At 44.2% G+C, this 16,735-nt stretch overlaps 1 protein-coding gene across 7 annotated transcripts in view; it reads left to right on the top strand.

Annotated features, from left to right (window-relative positions):
- ZNF143 (zinc finger protein 143) overlaps positions 1-16,735 on the top strand; it is a 229,103-nt gene that overhangs the window by 69,263 nt on the left and 143,105 nt on the right. For all 7 annotated transcript variants that reach the window (XM_030201000.1, XM_030200999.1, XM_030201006.1 and 4 more), the window contains one exon: positions 8,492-8,688. In XM_030201000.1, the coding sequence (XP_030056860.1) occupies positions 8,492-8,688 (197 nt within the window). The remainder of the gene's footprint in view (positions 1-8,491; positions 8,689-16,735) is intronic.

Below are 16,735 nucleotides of genomic sequence, written 5' to 3'. Positions count from 1 at the left end.
GTAGCCTTTCACGAGGTACCTTATCAAACGCCTTTTGAAAATCCAGATACACAATATCAACCGGCTCCCCTTTGTTCATATGTTTGTTTACTCCTTCAAAGAAGAAGTAAATTGGTCAGGCAAGATTTCTCCACACTAAAGCCGTGCTGACTTGGTCTCAGTAATCCATGTCCTTGGATGTGCTCTGTAATTTCGTTTTTAATAATAGCCTCTACCATTTTCCCTGGCACCGACGTCAGACTCACCGGTCTATAATTTCCCGGATCTCCCCTGGAACCTTTTTTAAAAATCGGCGTTACGTTGGCCACCCTCCAATCTTCAGGTACCACACCCAATTTTAAGGATAAATTGCATATCCCTAACAGAAGCTCCGCATGCTCATTTTTCAGTTCTATCAGTACTCTAGGATGTATACCATCTGGTCCAGGAGATTTGCTACTCTTCAGTTTGCCGAACTGCCCCATTACGTCCTCCAGGTTTACTGTGAATTCAGTAAGTTTCTCTGACTCGTCCGCTTGAAATACCATTTCCGACACCGGTATCCCACCCAAATCTTCCTTGGTGAAGACTGAAGCAAAGAATTCATTCAATCTCTCCGCTATGTCTTTGTCATCCTTGATCGCTCCTTTTACCTCTCGGTCATCCAGCAGCCCAACTGATTCTCTTGCCAGATAGGTTACTGGGCCACACTCCCAGTGGTCCCACAGTTCTAGAAAGCACCCACAGGGCTCAGCACACAAACCACCAAGATTCTTAGTCCAGACAAGCAGAGGCAATAAACTAAAGAAGGTTTGTCATGAAAAATATTGAACAGTGAACCATAAAACAGATGGAACAAAAAAGCACATAACAGGTAACTGAATATAGATCAATTTATATCTAAACATTTTATCAGTAGCTGAATAGTGCCTGGGCAGTACAGAAAATATAGCTGCACACAAGTTACAGAATATAACTGATCACAGGATCTCAGTAGAGTGGTCTTTCTCCCTCTACTTCCAAACTGAGACTGACAAATTACCTCACAGTTAGGCAGGAAAAAAAACCAACCTGTCACTTATAGTACAACTTAAAAAAAAAATTGTCGCCATCTGCTGGCCAACCAGGAGAAACGCATATCTGCAAAACTAGGAGAAATACATGTCATCAAAACAATACAGTTTATAGGCTCATAAACCCACTGTTTCATCAGTGGCCGCCATGTATAATAATTAATCCTGTGGAAAATAAATCTTTCATGGTGCATAATAATTATTTGAATTGAGGGCAGAAATGGTGGAATAGAAGGGAGACCCTATTCAGAAAATGAACTCCCCAACAAAAGTGCCTTCTGCCACTCACTGTGATTCTGATGCCAGTGGTACCTTTCTCATCCTGCCAATTTGTTCCATTCAGGGACTAGATGCACATTATGCACATTAACACATTTCCATTTGTAATTCTGTTACCCGGAAATGGCATCCGCCACTATGGCAAATGTAAGCCACATTGAGCCTGCAAATTGGTGGGAAAATGTGGGATACAAATGCTACAAATAAAAATAAAAATGATAGTCTTTTTTTTTTTTTGCTTCTCTATTTTTAATGGATTGCTGTGTCCAGAACTGTGTTAGGAAATGCATAGTGGTAATATATTATTTGCCATATGGAGACAAGAATACTCTTATTCCAGGATTAGTTACCTGCATTTTGTTTATATAAACAAACAGGAGCCATGAGCAATATTCACATCAAAAAGAGGTTTGTATAGAGATACCATAAATAATTTTTCATCGACATTAATAAACTGAGTAACTATATTGTGTTCAATCTGACAATTACCACTTAAAATATAATCAGAACAAACTTTGTTTTTCAGCTTTGTCTTGCATGTGAAACATCTTACTTTAGATATAGATAGATATGTGTTAGCAGGGCCGCCAAGGGGGGAGGGCAGGGGGGGACAAAATTCCCCAGGCCCGGGCCTCCAAGGGGGGCCCGGCACCGCAGTCCCCTCCACCTGCCCCCCTCCTTCCACCACTAGGCCGGGCCCCCCTGAATTCAAATCATAGTGCCTCACCTCGACCTCACTCCGTGTGAAAGAAGCGCAGCAGCGGCAGTCTGCAGATCGCCTCCCTTCGGGCCTTCCGTCCCTGTGTCCGCCCTTGAGCAAGTTACATCAGACGAGGGCGGGACACAGGGAGGGAAGGCCTGAAGGGAGGCGATCTGCAGACTGCCACTGCTGCACTTCTTTCACACGGAGCGAGGTCGAGGTGAGGCGCTATGATTTGAATTCAGGGGGGCCCGTTGGTGGGTGGAGGGGCAGCGACGACGACCTTGGGGGGTGGGACCCGGGGGGGGTCCGGCTCAGTCTCTCAGCGGCCCTGTGTGTTAGACCAACACTCGACTCATTCAGAATATTCTAAAATAAAACACTTGAAACCCCATTTTTCATAGGATGTCTAGTTATGAATTGGGATGTCCAGGTTGGTATATTTACACTTCCCTGAGAATTTTATAAAAAGGTTGTGCTGAATATGGAACCATTTAAAAAATATGTATAACAATGCTAGCAAATCTGAATTTGCAGGCATGTACAGCAGGAGCATCGATTTTTACAAAATTACATGTCCTAAAAAAGTGACATCACACATGGCTTTACACATATCAGTAAATACATGTATAGATGCTGATTTCAAACAAAACAGCGAAGATGACTCAAAAAATTCAAGAAGATGACGCTTCTAATGTAAATACAGTAAAACCAAGTTTATTACTATTAGATTGTAAGCTCTTTGAGCAGGGACTGTCTTTCTTCTATGTTTGTGCAGCGCTGCGTACGCCTTGTAGTGCTATAGAAATGCTAAATAGTAGTAGTAGTAGTTTATTGGACATGAAACAAAAAAAAAATATATATAAAAAGTTAAAAATTTTAATGTGGAGGTAGGTGTGAGACTCGACACAGCTGTGTTTCAGCCTATCAGGCCTACATCAGGAGTCTTATCAAAATAAGAATGGCATATATGGACAGTATGTCTATATATGCCATTCTTATTTTGATTTCTATATTTTTAAATGTGTTGTATATGTTGTTTTTTGATAGACTCTTGATGCAGGCCTCATAGGCCAAAACACAGCTGTGTCGAGTCTCACTCACCTACCTCCTTATTAAAATTTTTAACTTTCTATATATATATTTTTTTATGTCCAATAACCTTGGTTTTACTGAATTTACATTAGAAGCGTCGTCATCTTGAATTTTTTGAGTCATCTTCGCTGTTTTGTTTGTCATCTGATTTTTGCGAAGACAGGTTTCTTCTGTTTTTTTTGCATAGATGCTGATTTCACCACAATTGTGGTATAAATCACTTCTCTTGTACGTGCAGTCTTATGAAATCCAGCAATTAATTGAATTAACTTTTTTTTAAATTTTAGAGGTGTTGGTAAGCACAATTGTCCAATCAGTTACTAGTGTAAAATCCATGTCCAAATGAGCAGGTAGCTGAGGAGCAGGTGTAAATGCTACCGGAGAAAGTTTTTTTTAAATATGTGTTTTATTGAATATAGCAGATGCATGACTAGTTTGGACTCTCCAAACTACACCCAGAATATGCATCCTTAAAATCCATGCGTGCCACGGCATCAACACATTTAATGTATGAGATATCAAGCCAGCTCTTTCTCCCTTCCTTCCTTCCTTCTTTCCTCCTTACCCAGCACTCCCTCTTCGTCTCCAGTAGTATTTCCCCACTCCCTTTCCCATACCATGCCAGTGTTGACCTTAGAAATGCATAGGCTCTATATGTAGATCCTTCAAGAGGTAGTGTGTCATGATTTAGGCTCTCTCTCTCTCCTTCCCCTCATTCCCTTTCCTCCTTTCCTGAAGTTACTATTGAGGAAACTACACTTCTCCTTTCTTCCTCAAAATGTACCACCTGTTCCTCTGATCCCATTCCCACCCACCTTCTTAATGCCATCTCTCCTGCTCTTATTCCTTTTATCTGTCACATTCTCAACCTCTCACTTTCCACTGCGACTGTCCCTGCTGCCTTTAAACATGCTGTGGTCACACCTCTCCTTAAGAAGCCTTCACTCGACCCTACTTGTCCCTCTAATTACCGACCCATCTCCCTCCTTCCTTTTCTCTCCAATTTACTTGAGCGTGCTGTTCACCGCCGCTGCCTTGATTTTCTCTCCTCACATGCTATTCTTGACCCACTACAATCTGGTTTTCACCCTCTCCACTCAACCGAAACTGCGCTTACTAAAGTCTCCAATGACCTATTACTGGCTAAATCCAGAGGTCAATATTCCATCCTCATTCTTCTTGATCTTTCCGCTGCTTTTGACACTGTCGATCATAGCATATTCTCGATACCCTGTTCTCACTTGGATTCCAGGGCTCTGTCCTTTCCTGGTTCTCTTCCTACCTCTCCCTCCGCACCTTTAGTGTTCACTCTGGTGGATCCTCTTCTACTTCTATCCCTCTGCCTGTCGGCGTACCTCAGAGTTCTGTTCTTGGTCCCCTCCTCTTTTCTATCTACACTTCTTCCCTTGGTTCTTTAATCTTATCCCATGGCTTTTCCTACCATCTCTATGCTGATGACTCCCAAATCTACCTTTCTACCCCTGATATCTCACCTTGCAGCCAAACCAAAGTTTCAGCGTGCTTGTCTGACATTGCTGTCTGGATGTCTCAACGCCACCTGAAATTAAATATGACCAAAACCGAGCTTCTCATTTTCCTCCCCAAACCCACCTCCCCGCTCCCCCCGTTTTCTATTTCTGTTGATGGCTCTCTCATTCTCCCTGTCTCCTCAGCTCAAAACCTTGGGGTCATCTTTGACTCTTCTCTCTCCTTCTCTGCTCATATCCAGCAGATTGCCAAGACCTGTCGTTTCTTTCTTTACAACATCCGTAAAATCCGCCCCTTTCTTTCCGAGCACTCTACCAAAACCCTCATCCACACCCTTGTCACCTCTCGTTTAGACTACTGCAATCTGCTTCTTGCTGGCCTCCCACTTAGTCACCTCTCCCCTCTCCAGTTGGTTCAAAACTCTGCTGCCCGTCTCATCTTCCGCCAGGGTCGCTTTACTCATACTACCCCTCTCCTCAAGACCCTTCACTGGCTCCCTATCCGTTTTCGCATCCTGTTCAAACTTCTTCTACTAACCTATAAATGTACTCACTCTGCTGCTCTCCAGTATCTCCACACTCGTCCATCCCTACACCCCTTCCCGTGCACTCCGCTCCATGGATAAATCCTTCTTATCTGTTCCCTTCTCCACTACTGCCAACTCCAGACTTCGTGCCTTCTGTCTCGCTGCACCCTACGCCTGGAATAAACTTCCTGAGCCCCTACGTCTTGCCCCATCCTTGGCCACCTTTAAATCTAGACTGAAAGCCCACCTCTTTAACATTGCTCTTGACTCGTAACCACTTGTAACCACTCGCCTCCACCTACCCTCCTCTCTTCCTTCCCGTTCACATTAATTGATTTGATTTGCTTACTTTATTTATTTTTTGTCTATTAGATTGTAAGCTCTTTGAGCAGGGACTGTCTTTCTTCTATGTTTGTGCAGCGCTGCGTACGCCTTGTGGCGCTATAGAAATGCTAAATAGTAGTAGTAGTACACCCTTTCAGATGTTTGGTGCCACCTCAGTAAGGCCAACACACAATCTGTCCACTGCAAACTTGTGCAAAAACACACTCATAACCTTACCAAACCATAACAGCACTAATTCCAAGGACAGGACGAGCTACAACCTTATGCGTGAAAAGGAAGGACTGTAATTACACCAGGCTCTAAAACACCAATACACTACCTCGTGAAAAAAAAGCAAAACAAAAAGGGCTGCAAATACTACACGCTAGCAGAATACTGCATCTTGATCACACATGAAAAACACATGACACAACAGACATGACACAAGGAACTAGAAATCAAAAAAATATGAAGGCAAAATACTGAACTGGAAAGTTAACTCAAGAAGTCAGACTCAGCATGCAGCAAAACCAGAAAAATTGAAACTTACATGCAAAATATCACAGATGCACATTTAAAAAAGCTGACATATTCCAATTAATAAATTCTGAATAAAATTCTTTTTTCTACCTTTGTTGTGTGATCATTTAGTTTTTCTATTCGCTTTGGTCCCAGTGTCTTCTGTTTTATGCAGTGTCTTCTTTCCTAGCCCTATCCCTATCCTTCCTCGAGTTTCAGTATCTGCCCTCAACGTGTTCCAAACCAGCCCTTAAACTCGGCAGTTTCACCCTCCATCCATATCCAGCATTTCTCCTCACTCCCCTCCATCCATGTGCATCTACTTCCTGTCTTCCCTCCCCTTTATCCATGTCCAGCATTTCTGCTCTCTCCCTTCCCTTCCATCCATGTGCATCTCCTTCCTTTGTCTTTCCTTCCCTCCATGCTTGTCCAACATTTCTCCTCTCTTCCCTGCCCTCCACTCCATCCATGTCCAGCATTTCTCCTCTCTTCCCTCCCCTTCATCCATGTGCATCTCCTTCCTGACTTCTCTCCCCTCCATCCATCCGTCCAGCAACTCTCCATTCTCCCCTGCCCTCTCCTCCATCCACCCATATCCAGCAAATGTCCTCTGTCCCCTGCTCCCTCCATTCATCCATCCATGTTCAGCAATGCTCTCTCCCCTGCCCTTCCCTCCATCCATGTCCAGCAACCCTCCATTCTCCCCTGCCCTCTCCTCCATCCATCCATATCCAGCAAATTTCCTCTCTCCCCTTTCCACTCCATCCATCCATGTCCAGCAATTCTCCTCCTTCCCCTGCCCTCCGCTCCATGTCCAGCGATTTCTATTCTCTCCCCTGCCCTCCTCTCCATCTATCCATGTCCAGCAACTCTCCATTCATCCCTGCCTTCTCCATCCATCTCCAGCAAATTTCCTCTCTCCCCTATCCCCTCCATCAATCCCTGTTGTCCAGCAATTCTCCTCTCTCCCCTGCCCATCCTGTTTCTTTCCATCCCCTTCCTCATTCTATCCAGCGTCTCACCCCCCCCCCCCCCCCTTCGCAGCATCTCCATCTCGCTCTTTCTCCTACTGACAGCCTGGAGGAACCGTGAACTTACATGCTCTTCCCTTTCCTTCTCTGCCTCTCGTTCTCTTGCTCGCTCGCTCACTCCCTCCCTGGCAAAGCATAATACAAATGTGCGCGGGGTTGTACTCCTGCTGCGCGCGCCACTGCCAGCTTCCCTCTTTTGTCTTCCCTCCCCTCCATCCATGTACAGCATTTTTCCTCTCCCCCTCCCCTCCATCCATGTTCATCTCACTTCCTCTCTCTTCCCTCCTCTCCATCCATGTCCAGCATTTCAACTCTCTCCCCTCCCACCATCCTTGTGCATCTCCTTTCTCTGTCTTCCCTCTTCTCCATTCAAGTCCAGCATTTATCCTTTCTCCCTTCCCCTCCATCTGTGTGCGTCTCCTTCCTCTGTTTTTTCTTCCCTCCAACATTTCTCCTGCCCTCCCCTCCAACCATCCATCCATGTCCAGCAACTCTCCTCTCTCCCCTGCCCTCCCCTCCCATCCATGTTCAGGGTAAGCCTACAAAACAGATGAGGATGTGATTCCATGTGCCCCAATGAAAGGAGAGTTTAATTCTACTTCCATTTAATTTTAATATATTCCATTGTCTTTATAAACACTAGGCTTACCAAGGCAGATTACAACCAGACAGTTAAGATGAACCCACCAGGAAACAGAATATTCTCACTGAAATCTGGCCATCTGAATTGTATAGAATAACAGTGAAGAAAAATGAGCACAAACTACAGAATTTATAATTGCTGTTTCTACTAGGTACAATAATTTTTGAAGTTGTTTTAGTGCAATTATTTATTTTCTCCTCCACTTTGTAAGGCACTGCCTACCCAACAAAAACAGTGTTAGACTTGTTAAAGATGGACCAACAATAAAGAACGACAACGTGGATGCAGCAGCTCACAGGTTTGCTTGCTGTGTTTTGAGTGAACGGCAACGGCTGCGCGGGGGAGTGGAAACAGATTTACCAAATGGCTTCCTTTCCTTACAGTGGACTAGATAGACTGGTTCACTTCCACTCCACTCTCTAGTACCGAAGTTGCGGCGGCGAACTGGCGGGCGGCGGTAGTAAAACCAGCAAGCAGGCAGGCTTGACTCCGTCCTTCACTTCCCTGCCCTGAGCCCTCTCAGCGTCCGGCCCGCCCGAAAGGAAATTACATCAGAGGAAGGCGGGACGCAGAGAGGGCAGGGAAGCGAAGGGCGGAGTTGAGTCTGCCTGCCTGCTTGCTGCTTTTACTACCGCTGCCCGCCAGTACCGGCACAAAAAAAGCACTGGGTAAGACTCATTTTGGGGGGCAATGCCCCCCCCGCCCCCCCCCCCCAAACTACGTCCATGGTACAGTGTGCAGCAGTTCTTGTTCTGTAGGAATGCGTCAGTGTCCATTTCCTTGGTAACACTATACTATTTCCTCTCTAACATTACTATAAATGTATTTTCTCAGACAGCTATGATCAGAATGCACTGCAAGCAGTCCAGCTGGAGGATGGCACCACTGCCTACATTCACCATGCAGTTCAAGTCCCACAGACAGATACAATCTTAGCTATTCAGGCTGACGGTACAGTGGCAGGACTTCAAACAGGAGATGCTTCAATTGACCCAGACACCATCAGTGCACTGGAGCAGTACGCAGCAAAGGTAGAGCTGGCCCTTTTCTGCTGAGTGCATGTTGTCATGTGGTTATAAGATCAATGTTCTTTGTCTGTGTGTGGAACTTGGTGAAGGCTGTTTATATCCCATCTTAGGAAACATGCAGACACTTTGTTTAAAAAAAAAAAAAAAAAGGAAGAATCATCAGAAAAAGTTACATGTCTGTGAGTACCTGAGACAATGGTTCTCACAGTGACACAAATTCAAATTAAGAGCCCTAGAGCATGGCTTTCACCTCAGAAGATATGGGAACAGCTGCAAATAGTCCTCCTTCCTGTTTAGAAGTAGTATTGTGGTTGCAAGAGCTGCTTAAGAAGGCTTTACACCACTGGATGCTCATAAATATGGTTTGAATTAACACTCCTCCTTTTCTCCTGTTTTAGAAGTTGGAGCTATATGCTTTGTAGATTATAGCAATAGAAATCAAACAAAATAAAACATGGAAAAGAAAATAAGATGATACCTTTTTTATTGGACATAACTTAATACATTTCTTGATTAGCTTTCGAAGGTTGCCCTTCTTCGTCAGATCGGAAATAAGCAAATGTGCTAGCTGACAGTGTATATAAGTGAAAACATTCAAGCATTACTATGACAGTCTGACAGGGTGGGAGGATGGGGGTGGGTAGGAGGTATGCATGGGGACATCAAAGCATATCATTGATATTCTAACAGATGGGTGTGGATAGCTGAGGGGTGGGGTGATCAACAGAGACATACAGCTTTATGGTTTATAATGGGCTAGGAACCCCAGATCCTTGTTAAGTCCTTTCTGTTGGGTGTTACAATATTCAATCATTCTGACTTCAAAGGTCTTACGTTCTTGTATGGTTTTAAAGTTACCTTTCAGGATTCTCACTGTGAAGTCACTGGTACAGTGTCCTGGTCCTGTAAAATGTTGACCAACAGGTGTGGGAACACTACTGGCACCAGCATTGTTCATGTGATGTCTATGTAAATTGAATCTTGTCTTAAGCATCTGGCCTGTTTCTCCAATATAGCATCCTTCGTTACATTTTTTACACTGAATGATATATACCACATTGGAAGATGAGCAAGTGAAAGATCCCTTTATGTTGAATATCTTTCCTTTGTGGATGACTTTGGGGTCCTGTGAATATTTTGGCATAGTTTGCAACTGGATAAATTACAGGGAAGTGTGCCTTCTGTTCCTTTTCAGTCTGTGATGGAAGTTTACTTCTGATTAGCTTGTGTTTTAAGTTGGGTGGTTGTCGGAAGGCCAGTACTGGTGGGGATGGGAATATCTCTTTCAGTAATTCATCCTCCTGGAGTATAGGCTGTAGATCTCTTATGATTTTCCTCAGTTTTTCCAGCTCTGGATTGTATGTCACTACAAGGGGGATTCTGTCTGTGGATTTTTTCTCCTTGTACTGTAGCAGATTCTCTGTTGATCACCCCACCCCTCACCTATCCACACCCATCCTGTTAGAATATCAATGATATGCTTTGATGTCCCCATGCATACCTCCTACTCACCCCTATCCTCCCACCCTGTCAGACTGTCATAGTAATGCTTGAATGTTTTCACTTATATACACTGTCAGCTAGCACATTTGCTTATTTCCGATCTGACGAAGGCAACCTTCGAAAGCTAATCAAGAAATGTATTAAGTTATGTCCAATAAAAAAGGTATCATCTTATTTTCTTTTCCATGTTTTATTTTGTTTGATTTCTATTGATAACCTTAAGAGTGGACTAACACGGCTACCACACTCCTCTACTTAGATTATAGCAGGAATCTGTACAAAAAAAATAAGAATACACTATGCACATGCCTGAGTTTGGGGTGCTCTACAATTTTTTCACCTATTAAAAATAAACTTATAAGGTCATGTGACACCATGCTGGAGAGAGGACACTGAACTCGACTCTCCTGCCGCCCTACTTATTAAACTCTGCTGTTTCTCGGATATAGTATCCCTTTTCACCTCTGAATTGTTACCTTCAAGTATCCCTGGTCCCCAGTTCCTCAGTGATTGTCGATCTGTCTGTTATGAGGACTAAGACTTGCTCCCTGAGACATGCCGCGCACAAGGGTGCCTGAAGACAAGATGGTGGCGCCCAGCGAGACAGACTCTGAGTTCGACGTGGGCCTGCAGCGGTGGCTACAGTTATGGAGGCGATGCTGGACAATTGTTTTCAACCACTAGAGGAGAAGCTGGAACCAGACCAGCAGACATGAGGAACCGAGGCCCTTTCTTGTTCAGCTGTATATATATGTCTTTCGGTTCCAGTGGTTCTGTTTGTTGGAACTGACTTCACATATCTGCCATGTTCCAGAGGAACTTACTATGGAATTGGAACCAGCAGCTATGAGGACCTGAGGCTGTTTTTCATGCGGTTTGGTCTGCTGAGATTTTTTTTTTTTCTGGGTCCGGCTGGTTGATGTACTGGAAATGACTTCACATATACCGACTGCCTCCCCTCTTATCGTTCCCCCCCCCTTTTTTTTTTTTTTTGCTTAGCTGATGAGACAATAGGCTGTAATGGGCTGGCTAGTTACGGTAATTTTGACATTTGGTTTTGAGTGGGGTAGGCATCTTTAGTGCTCACCCTTACTATAGGGAAAGTTGGAAGTTCTGGGGGTACATAAGTACAGCCACACTGGGACAGACCAAAGGTCCCAACAGTCCCAGTATCCTGTTTCCACAGTGACCATCCAGGTCACAAATACCTGGCAAGATCCAGAAAAGCTTAATACATTTATGATGCTTATCCCAGAGATAAGCAGTGGATTTGCCCAAGTCAATTTAATAATGGTCTATGGACTTTTCCTTTAGGAAGCCATCCAGACTCTCTCTAAACCCTGCTAAGCTAACCGCCTTTATCACATTCTCTGGCAACCAATTCCAGAGTTTAATTATACGTTGAGTGAAGAAACATTTTCTCCGATTTGTATTAAATTTACTACTTTGTAGCTTCATCGCATTCCCCCTAATCCTAGTATTTTTGGAAAAAGTAAACAAACTATTCACTTATACCCGTTCCACTCCACTCATTATTTTATAGACCTCTTTCATATCTTCCCTCAGCCGTCTCTTCTCCAAGCTGAAGAGCCCTAGATGCTTCAGCCTTTCCTCATAGGGAAGTCATCCCATTTCCTTTATCATTTTAATGGCCATCTCTGTACCTTTTCTAATTCCACTATATCTTTTTTGAGATTCGATGACCAGAATTGAACAATATTCAAGGTGCGGTCACACCATGGAGCGATACAAAGGCATTATAACGTCCTCACTTTTGTTTTCCATTCCTTTTCTAATAATACCTAACATTCTATTTGTTTTCTTAGCCGCCGCAGCACACTGAGCAGAGCATTTCAACTTATCATCAACAACGACGCCAAGATTCCTTTCTTGGTCGGTGACTCCTAGCATTACGTAGCTATAGTTCGGGTTCCTCTTTCCCACATGCATCACTTTGCACTTGCTCACATTAAACATCGTCTGCCATTTAGTTACCCAGTCTCCCAGTCTTGTAAGGTCCTCTTGTAATTTTTCACAATCCTCTTGCAATTTAACAACTTTTAATAACTTTGTGTCATCAGCAAATTTAGTTACCTCACTAGTTACTCCCATTCCTAAATCATTTATAAATATGTTAAAAAGCAGCGTACTTGGGAAGGGGTTGGAAGGGAGGGATTTGGTGGGAGGGGGGATTTGATTGTGGGGATGGGAGACGAGGGAGGGAAAAGTCTGGTGTGTTAAAAGTTATGAGAGGAGTTTAAGGAAGAAAATCATGAATGTTACCAGTTTTGTGTTTATAGATCTACTCTGGGGGCTGGGATGAAGTGTTTGATGGGGGTGTTGTAGGCTGGGATAACCCCTCTTGTACTTACTGATGGATACTTTACATATCTAAGTTATGATATTACTTTATGAAGATAGTAACATGGAATGTGGGAGGCATTAACTCACCTGTCAAAAGGTCTAAGATATTATACCAGCTTCAGAGGCACAAAGTTGATGTAGCTCTCCTGTAGGAAACACATCTGATGGCACTGGAGAGTGCCAAATTAAAACAGTGGTGGGTAGGGGAATGTATATGCGACCCCTACTCTGGGGGGAACAAAAGGGGTGTAGCTCTCCGGGTGGTCAATACCTGGGCTGCTTAGTGTCTGTAGCATGGAGAGAGCTGGTGCTGTGTAACTTGTACCCCCCTAACACTTTTGACCGGGGTGTTACAGGTAGATAACTACGTGCACTTAGACATAGTGCTTCCCCTCTGATTTTGAGTGGGGATTTAATGCAACTTGTGACCCAGATGGGGTGATAAATCTCATAATCCTAGGGGCGAGAGCAGATAAATTTGTCCAAGGTCTGCCCAACCTCTGTAGACAGTTGGTTTGGTGGATGCATGGAGAGTTCTTCACCCTACAGAGTGGGACTATACTCACCTGTCCAGGGTACATGGCACCCAGTCAAGAGTAGATTATCTCCTCTTTTCCTCATCTCTGTTCTTGGACCTCTCTAACAGAATAGTTCGGACCATGCGTGGATTTGGGTTGGACTGTCAACCCCCAGTTCCGAGAGAAATTGCAGTCTAGTTGGGCGAGAGTACGGGGCCCATAACATGGATTATGAGCATCAACCTTTAATTTACTGGGAGGCAGCTAAGGCTACTCCAGGGGGAGATTATCAGCTATGCTAGCCATGCAAAGACGGCTCGGGATAAGGAAATATTGCCTGACGTGGCAGTTGCAGACCCAGCGTCAATGTTATGGTAGAACCCATCTGGAACTCATATGACAGCAGGTCCTGGAAACTCAGATTGTGCTGAACTAGCTATTACATGCCAGGGCAATTAAATCACTAGCCTACTATAAGCACCAACTTTATCGACATAGCAGTAAGCGGGGACGTCTGTTAGCTAAGCTGATAAAATAATAGGAGGTCCCAAAAAGATCTTGTTACTACTGTCAGACGGGGGGGGGGGGGGGGGGGGGGAGGTGCATTCTGATGCGGAGATATGCTAGATTAATCAAGGTTACTTTCAGCAGCTTTATGCCTTCCCACCTGATGAGGGGTTGCCTGGTTATATATACTTAGCATATCAAGTTTTGCCTTCCTGAACGCCCTTATTCATCCGAGGCTACAGATCTGGAAAAATTGAATGCCCTTTTTCATCCTGATGAAGTCCTAACGTGATTCCGCAGAGCCCCTCTTTGAAGACCCCTGGGGAGGACGGTTTTAGAATAGAGTTTATAAGCTATTGGGTGAAGAGGCTGGTGCTTCCCTTGGTAAATGTCTTTAATCTTATGGTGGATGCTGAGGCAATGCCAACTGAGTTAAATACAACAAAGGTTATATTACCCCCGAAACCGGGAAGAGACCCACAACTCCCTGGCTCATATAGACCAATATCTCTTTTGAACAAGGAGCTCCAAATTCTTGCTAAAATCCTAGCAAACAGCTGGTGCGGGTTCTGCAACATCTGATCCATGATTCCCAGGTGGGCTTTGTAAAGGGAGACACGGTAGCTAAAAATCTCCGAAGGATTTTGGCCTCCCTGGAACACCACAGTAAACCAGGATAAGTCCCTCCCTTATTGATCAGTTTTTGATGCTGGAAAGGGCTTTGACCGCATGAATTGGGAATTTCTTTTTGCAACCTTGCAGGCATATGGGTTCACAGGTAGATTTGTGTCAGCAGTGAAGGCTTGTACTCCTCACCTTGTGCAAAGCTCCTGGCTGACTGCCCTCCGATTTTGAGGAGCACAAAGCAGGGGTGCCCCTTGTCTCCCCTGTTACTTATTTTAATTGTGGATCCTCTTTTTAGAGATATACAGAACTCACCAGATGTCCAGGGGGGTGAGAGTGGGTCCCTACCAGTTTAAATTAGCGGCATTTGCAAATGACATTTTGGTCCGTCTTTGCAATCCACATCATTCTCTGGCGTCCCTGTTAGAACTTACGCGCGAGGATGGAGACTATGCAGGATTCCGTCTGAATTTAGATAAATCTGAGGCACTAGCTTCATCGGCACAAGTATATCAATTATGGGGGGACTGGTTTCCTTTGAAGTGGGCGGGCTGTCACTTCAAATATATGGGAGTTAACTAGCAATGGATGTATCTTCCCTTTATAACATCAATGCGTCTCACTTATTGGGATGCAAAGCGTACCTGCTTGGAGGGATAGAGAGAGCTGCACTTATCGGTGTTTTGCGAATGGTTCTTTTTCCCAGGTGGCTGTAGTTGCTACAGATGTTGGCAGTTTTATTTATTTGTTAGGGACCGTAGGATTCTACAGCGGCTTTTTTCCAAATTCTGTTGGGCTTTCAAAAAACCTAAATTGAAATTTTCATGTGGCTGTTCAGAGGTTGGGCCCAAGGTGGGCTGGGGATGCTAAAATTATATAATTGGGCTTGTCTTCTTCGTCACTTGCGAGATTGACTGTATGGGAAGTCCCGTTTTTTAACCCTGTGGACATTGAACGAGTCTTTTATGCCCCTCATTCCTTTTTTTCATTGTTGTACTGCAACAGCTCTCTAATACATAGACAGATAACTCTTGTTTCCCCCAATGCGGGCGATATGGAGGATATCAGTGAGGGATTTGGGCGGGGATCCCAGAGTAACTAATCAACTTCTGATTAGAGGGAATGTTTCTTTTCAGCTGGGGCGAGACAATTTTAGCTTGATCTTGGAAAATCAATAGAAATCAAACAAAATAAAACATGGAAAAGAAAATAAGATGATACCTTTTTTATTGGACATAACTTAATACATGTATTAAGTTATCATCTTATTTTCTTTTCCATGTTTTATTTTGTTTGATTTCTATTGATTACCTTTAAAAGTGGACTAACATGGCTACCACACCACTCTACTCAAGATAGATCTTGGGAAAGTAAGGGGGTGATGTGTCTGGAACAACTGTTGGGAGAGTCGGGAGATCTTGATACTCCAGCGGAAAGTTGGGGGGGGGCCTGGTGGTTCGCATACTGTCGGGACAAATATTATATAGCTTCATTGGCGACAGAGCCGCTCTACGTGCAATTGAGGAGGAAATTGTGGGCCTTTTTTTATGCCATATCTGAGAGGGGAATTAGTATTTCAGGTGCACAGAAGGTATTGCTCCGGCTGACCTCTTCAAAAGACAAGAGATATTCGGAAGCACTGGGCTTGTGACATAGGGAGAGACTTTATGGGCTGGGATATGTTAATCTGAGGAGAATTCCTGTCCTAGCGTGATGTATCTGGCTATCATGTAGGAGGACCACTTTCGCATCTCTGCATGAAGTGCACCTCCGAAGATAGTTCTTATTCATTCTCTTTGGAAGTGTCCTTTGGTGCAGAGCTTTTGGAATGACCTGGTGGACTACTCTTCTTCTGTGCTGGGTAGAGTGGACATTTGTTCTATTGATCAGGTACTTCTGGATCGACTGGGGGCTTTTATAGGTTTCTCTGGACAGGCAAATTTACTTCTAAGAAAGTTCCGCTTGGTTGCGGGAAAAAGTATTCTGCAGTATTGGGCCTCTCAAGACCCACCTAACTTTTGGCACTGTAGAAATTAAGTTCATCTCCTGGTGGTGTGGAAGGTTCGAGATGCAAAGGGCTCACCTAAACGCTAAAACTGGTATTTACGAATTTGGGTCTAGAGTCCTTGGAGACAATGGGAGGCTGAGAATATTTTTCTTTCGTGGATAATACTGGTGCTACGAATTGGGGCCAATATCTACAAACATTGTCTCCCAGGGGAAGTGTTGTATGATTTTTGAATAATATGTGAGTAAGCCCTGTGTGGGTCTAGGGTCCTTGGAGACAATGGGAGGCTGAGAATATTTTTCTTCCTTGGATAGTACTGGTGCTATGGAGGTTGAGCTTCCATATAGCGGTGTGGAGGGGGTACTAGACACGGACTCTCTCCATGCTCATCATAGTCAGTGGGAGGGTGCGAATGGGGTTTGCATCTATTCATGGAAATTTGACCAGCACACCTGGGAGGAAGGGGAGGGTTGGGGGGGCAGGTCTTTATGTATGCTTTCTCTGTTAGTGTTCTACCAGTTACTGG

Source organism: Microcaecilia unicolor, chromosome 4, assembly GCF_901765095.1.
Source record: "Microcaecilia unicolor chromosome 4, aMicUni1.1, whole genome shotgun sequence".
NCBI classification, from domain to species: domain Eukaryota; kingdom Metazoa; phylum Chordata; class Amphibia; order Gymnophiona; family Siphonopidae; genus Microcaecilia; species Microcaecilia unicolor.
The sequence above is the reverse complement of the archived record's forward strand: the minus strand, read 5'-3'. Positions and strand labels throughout refer to the sequence as shown.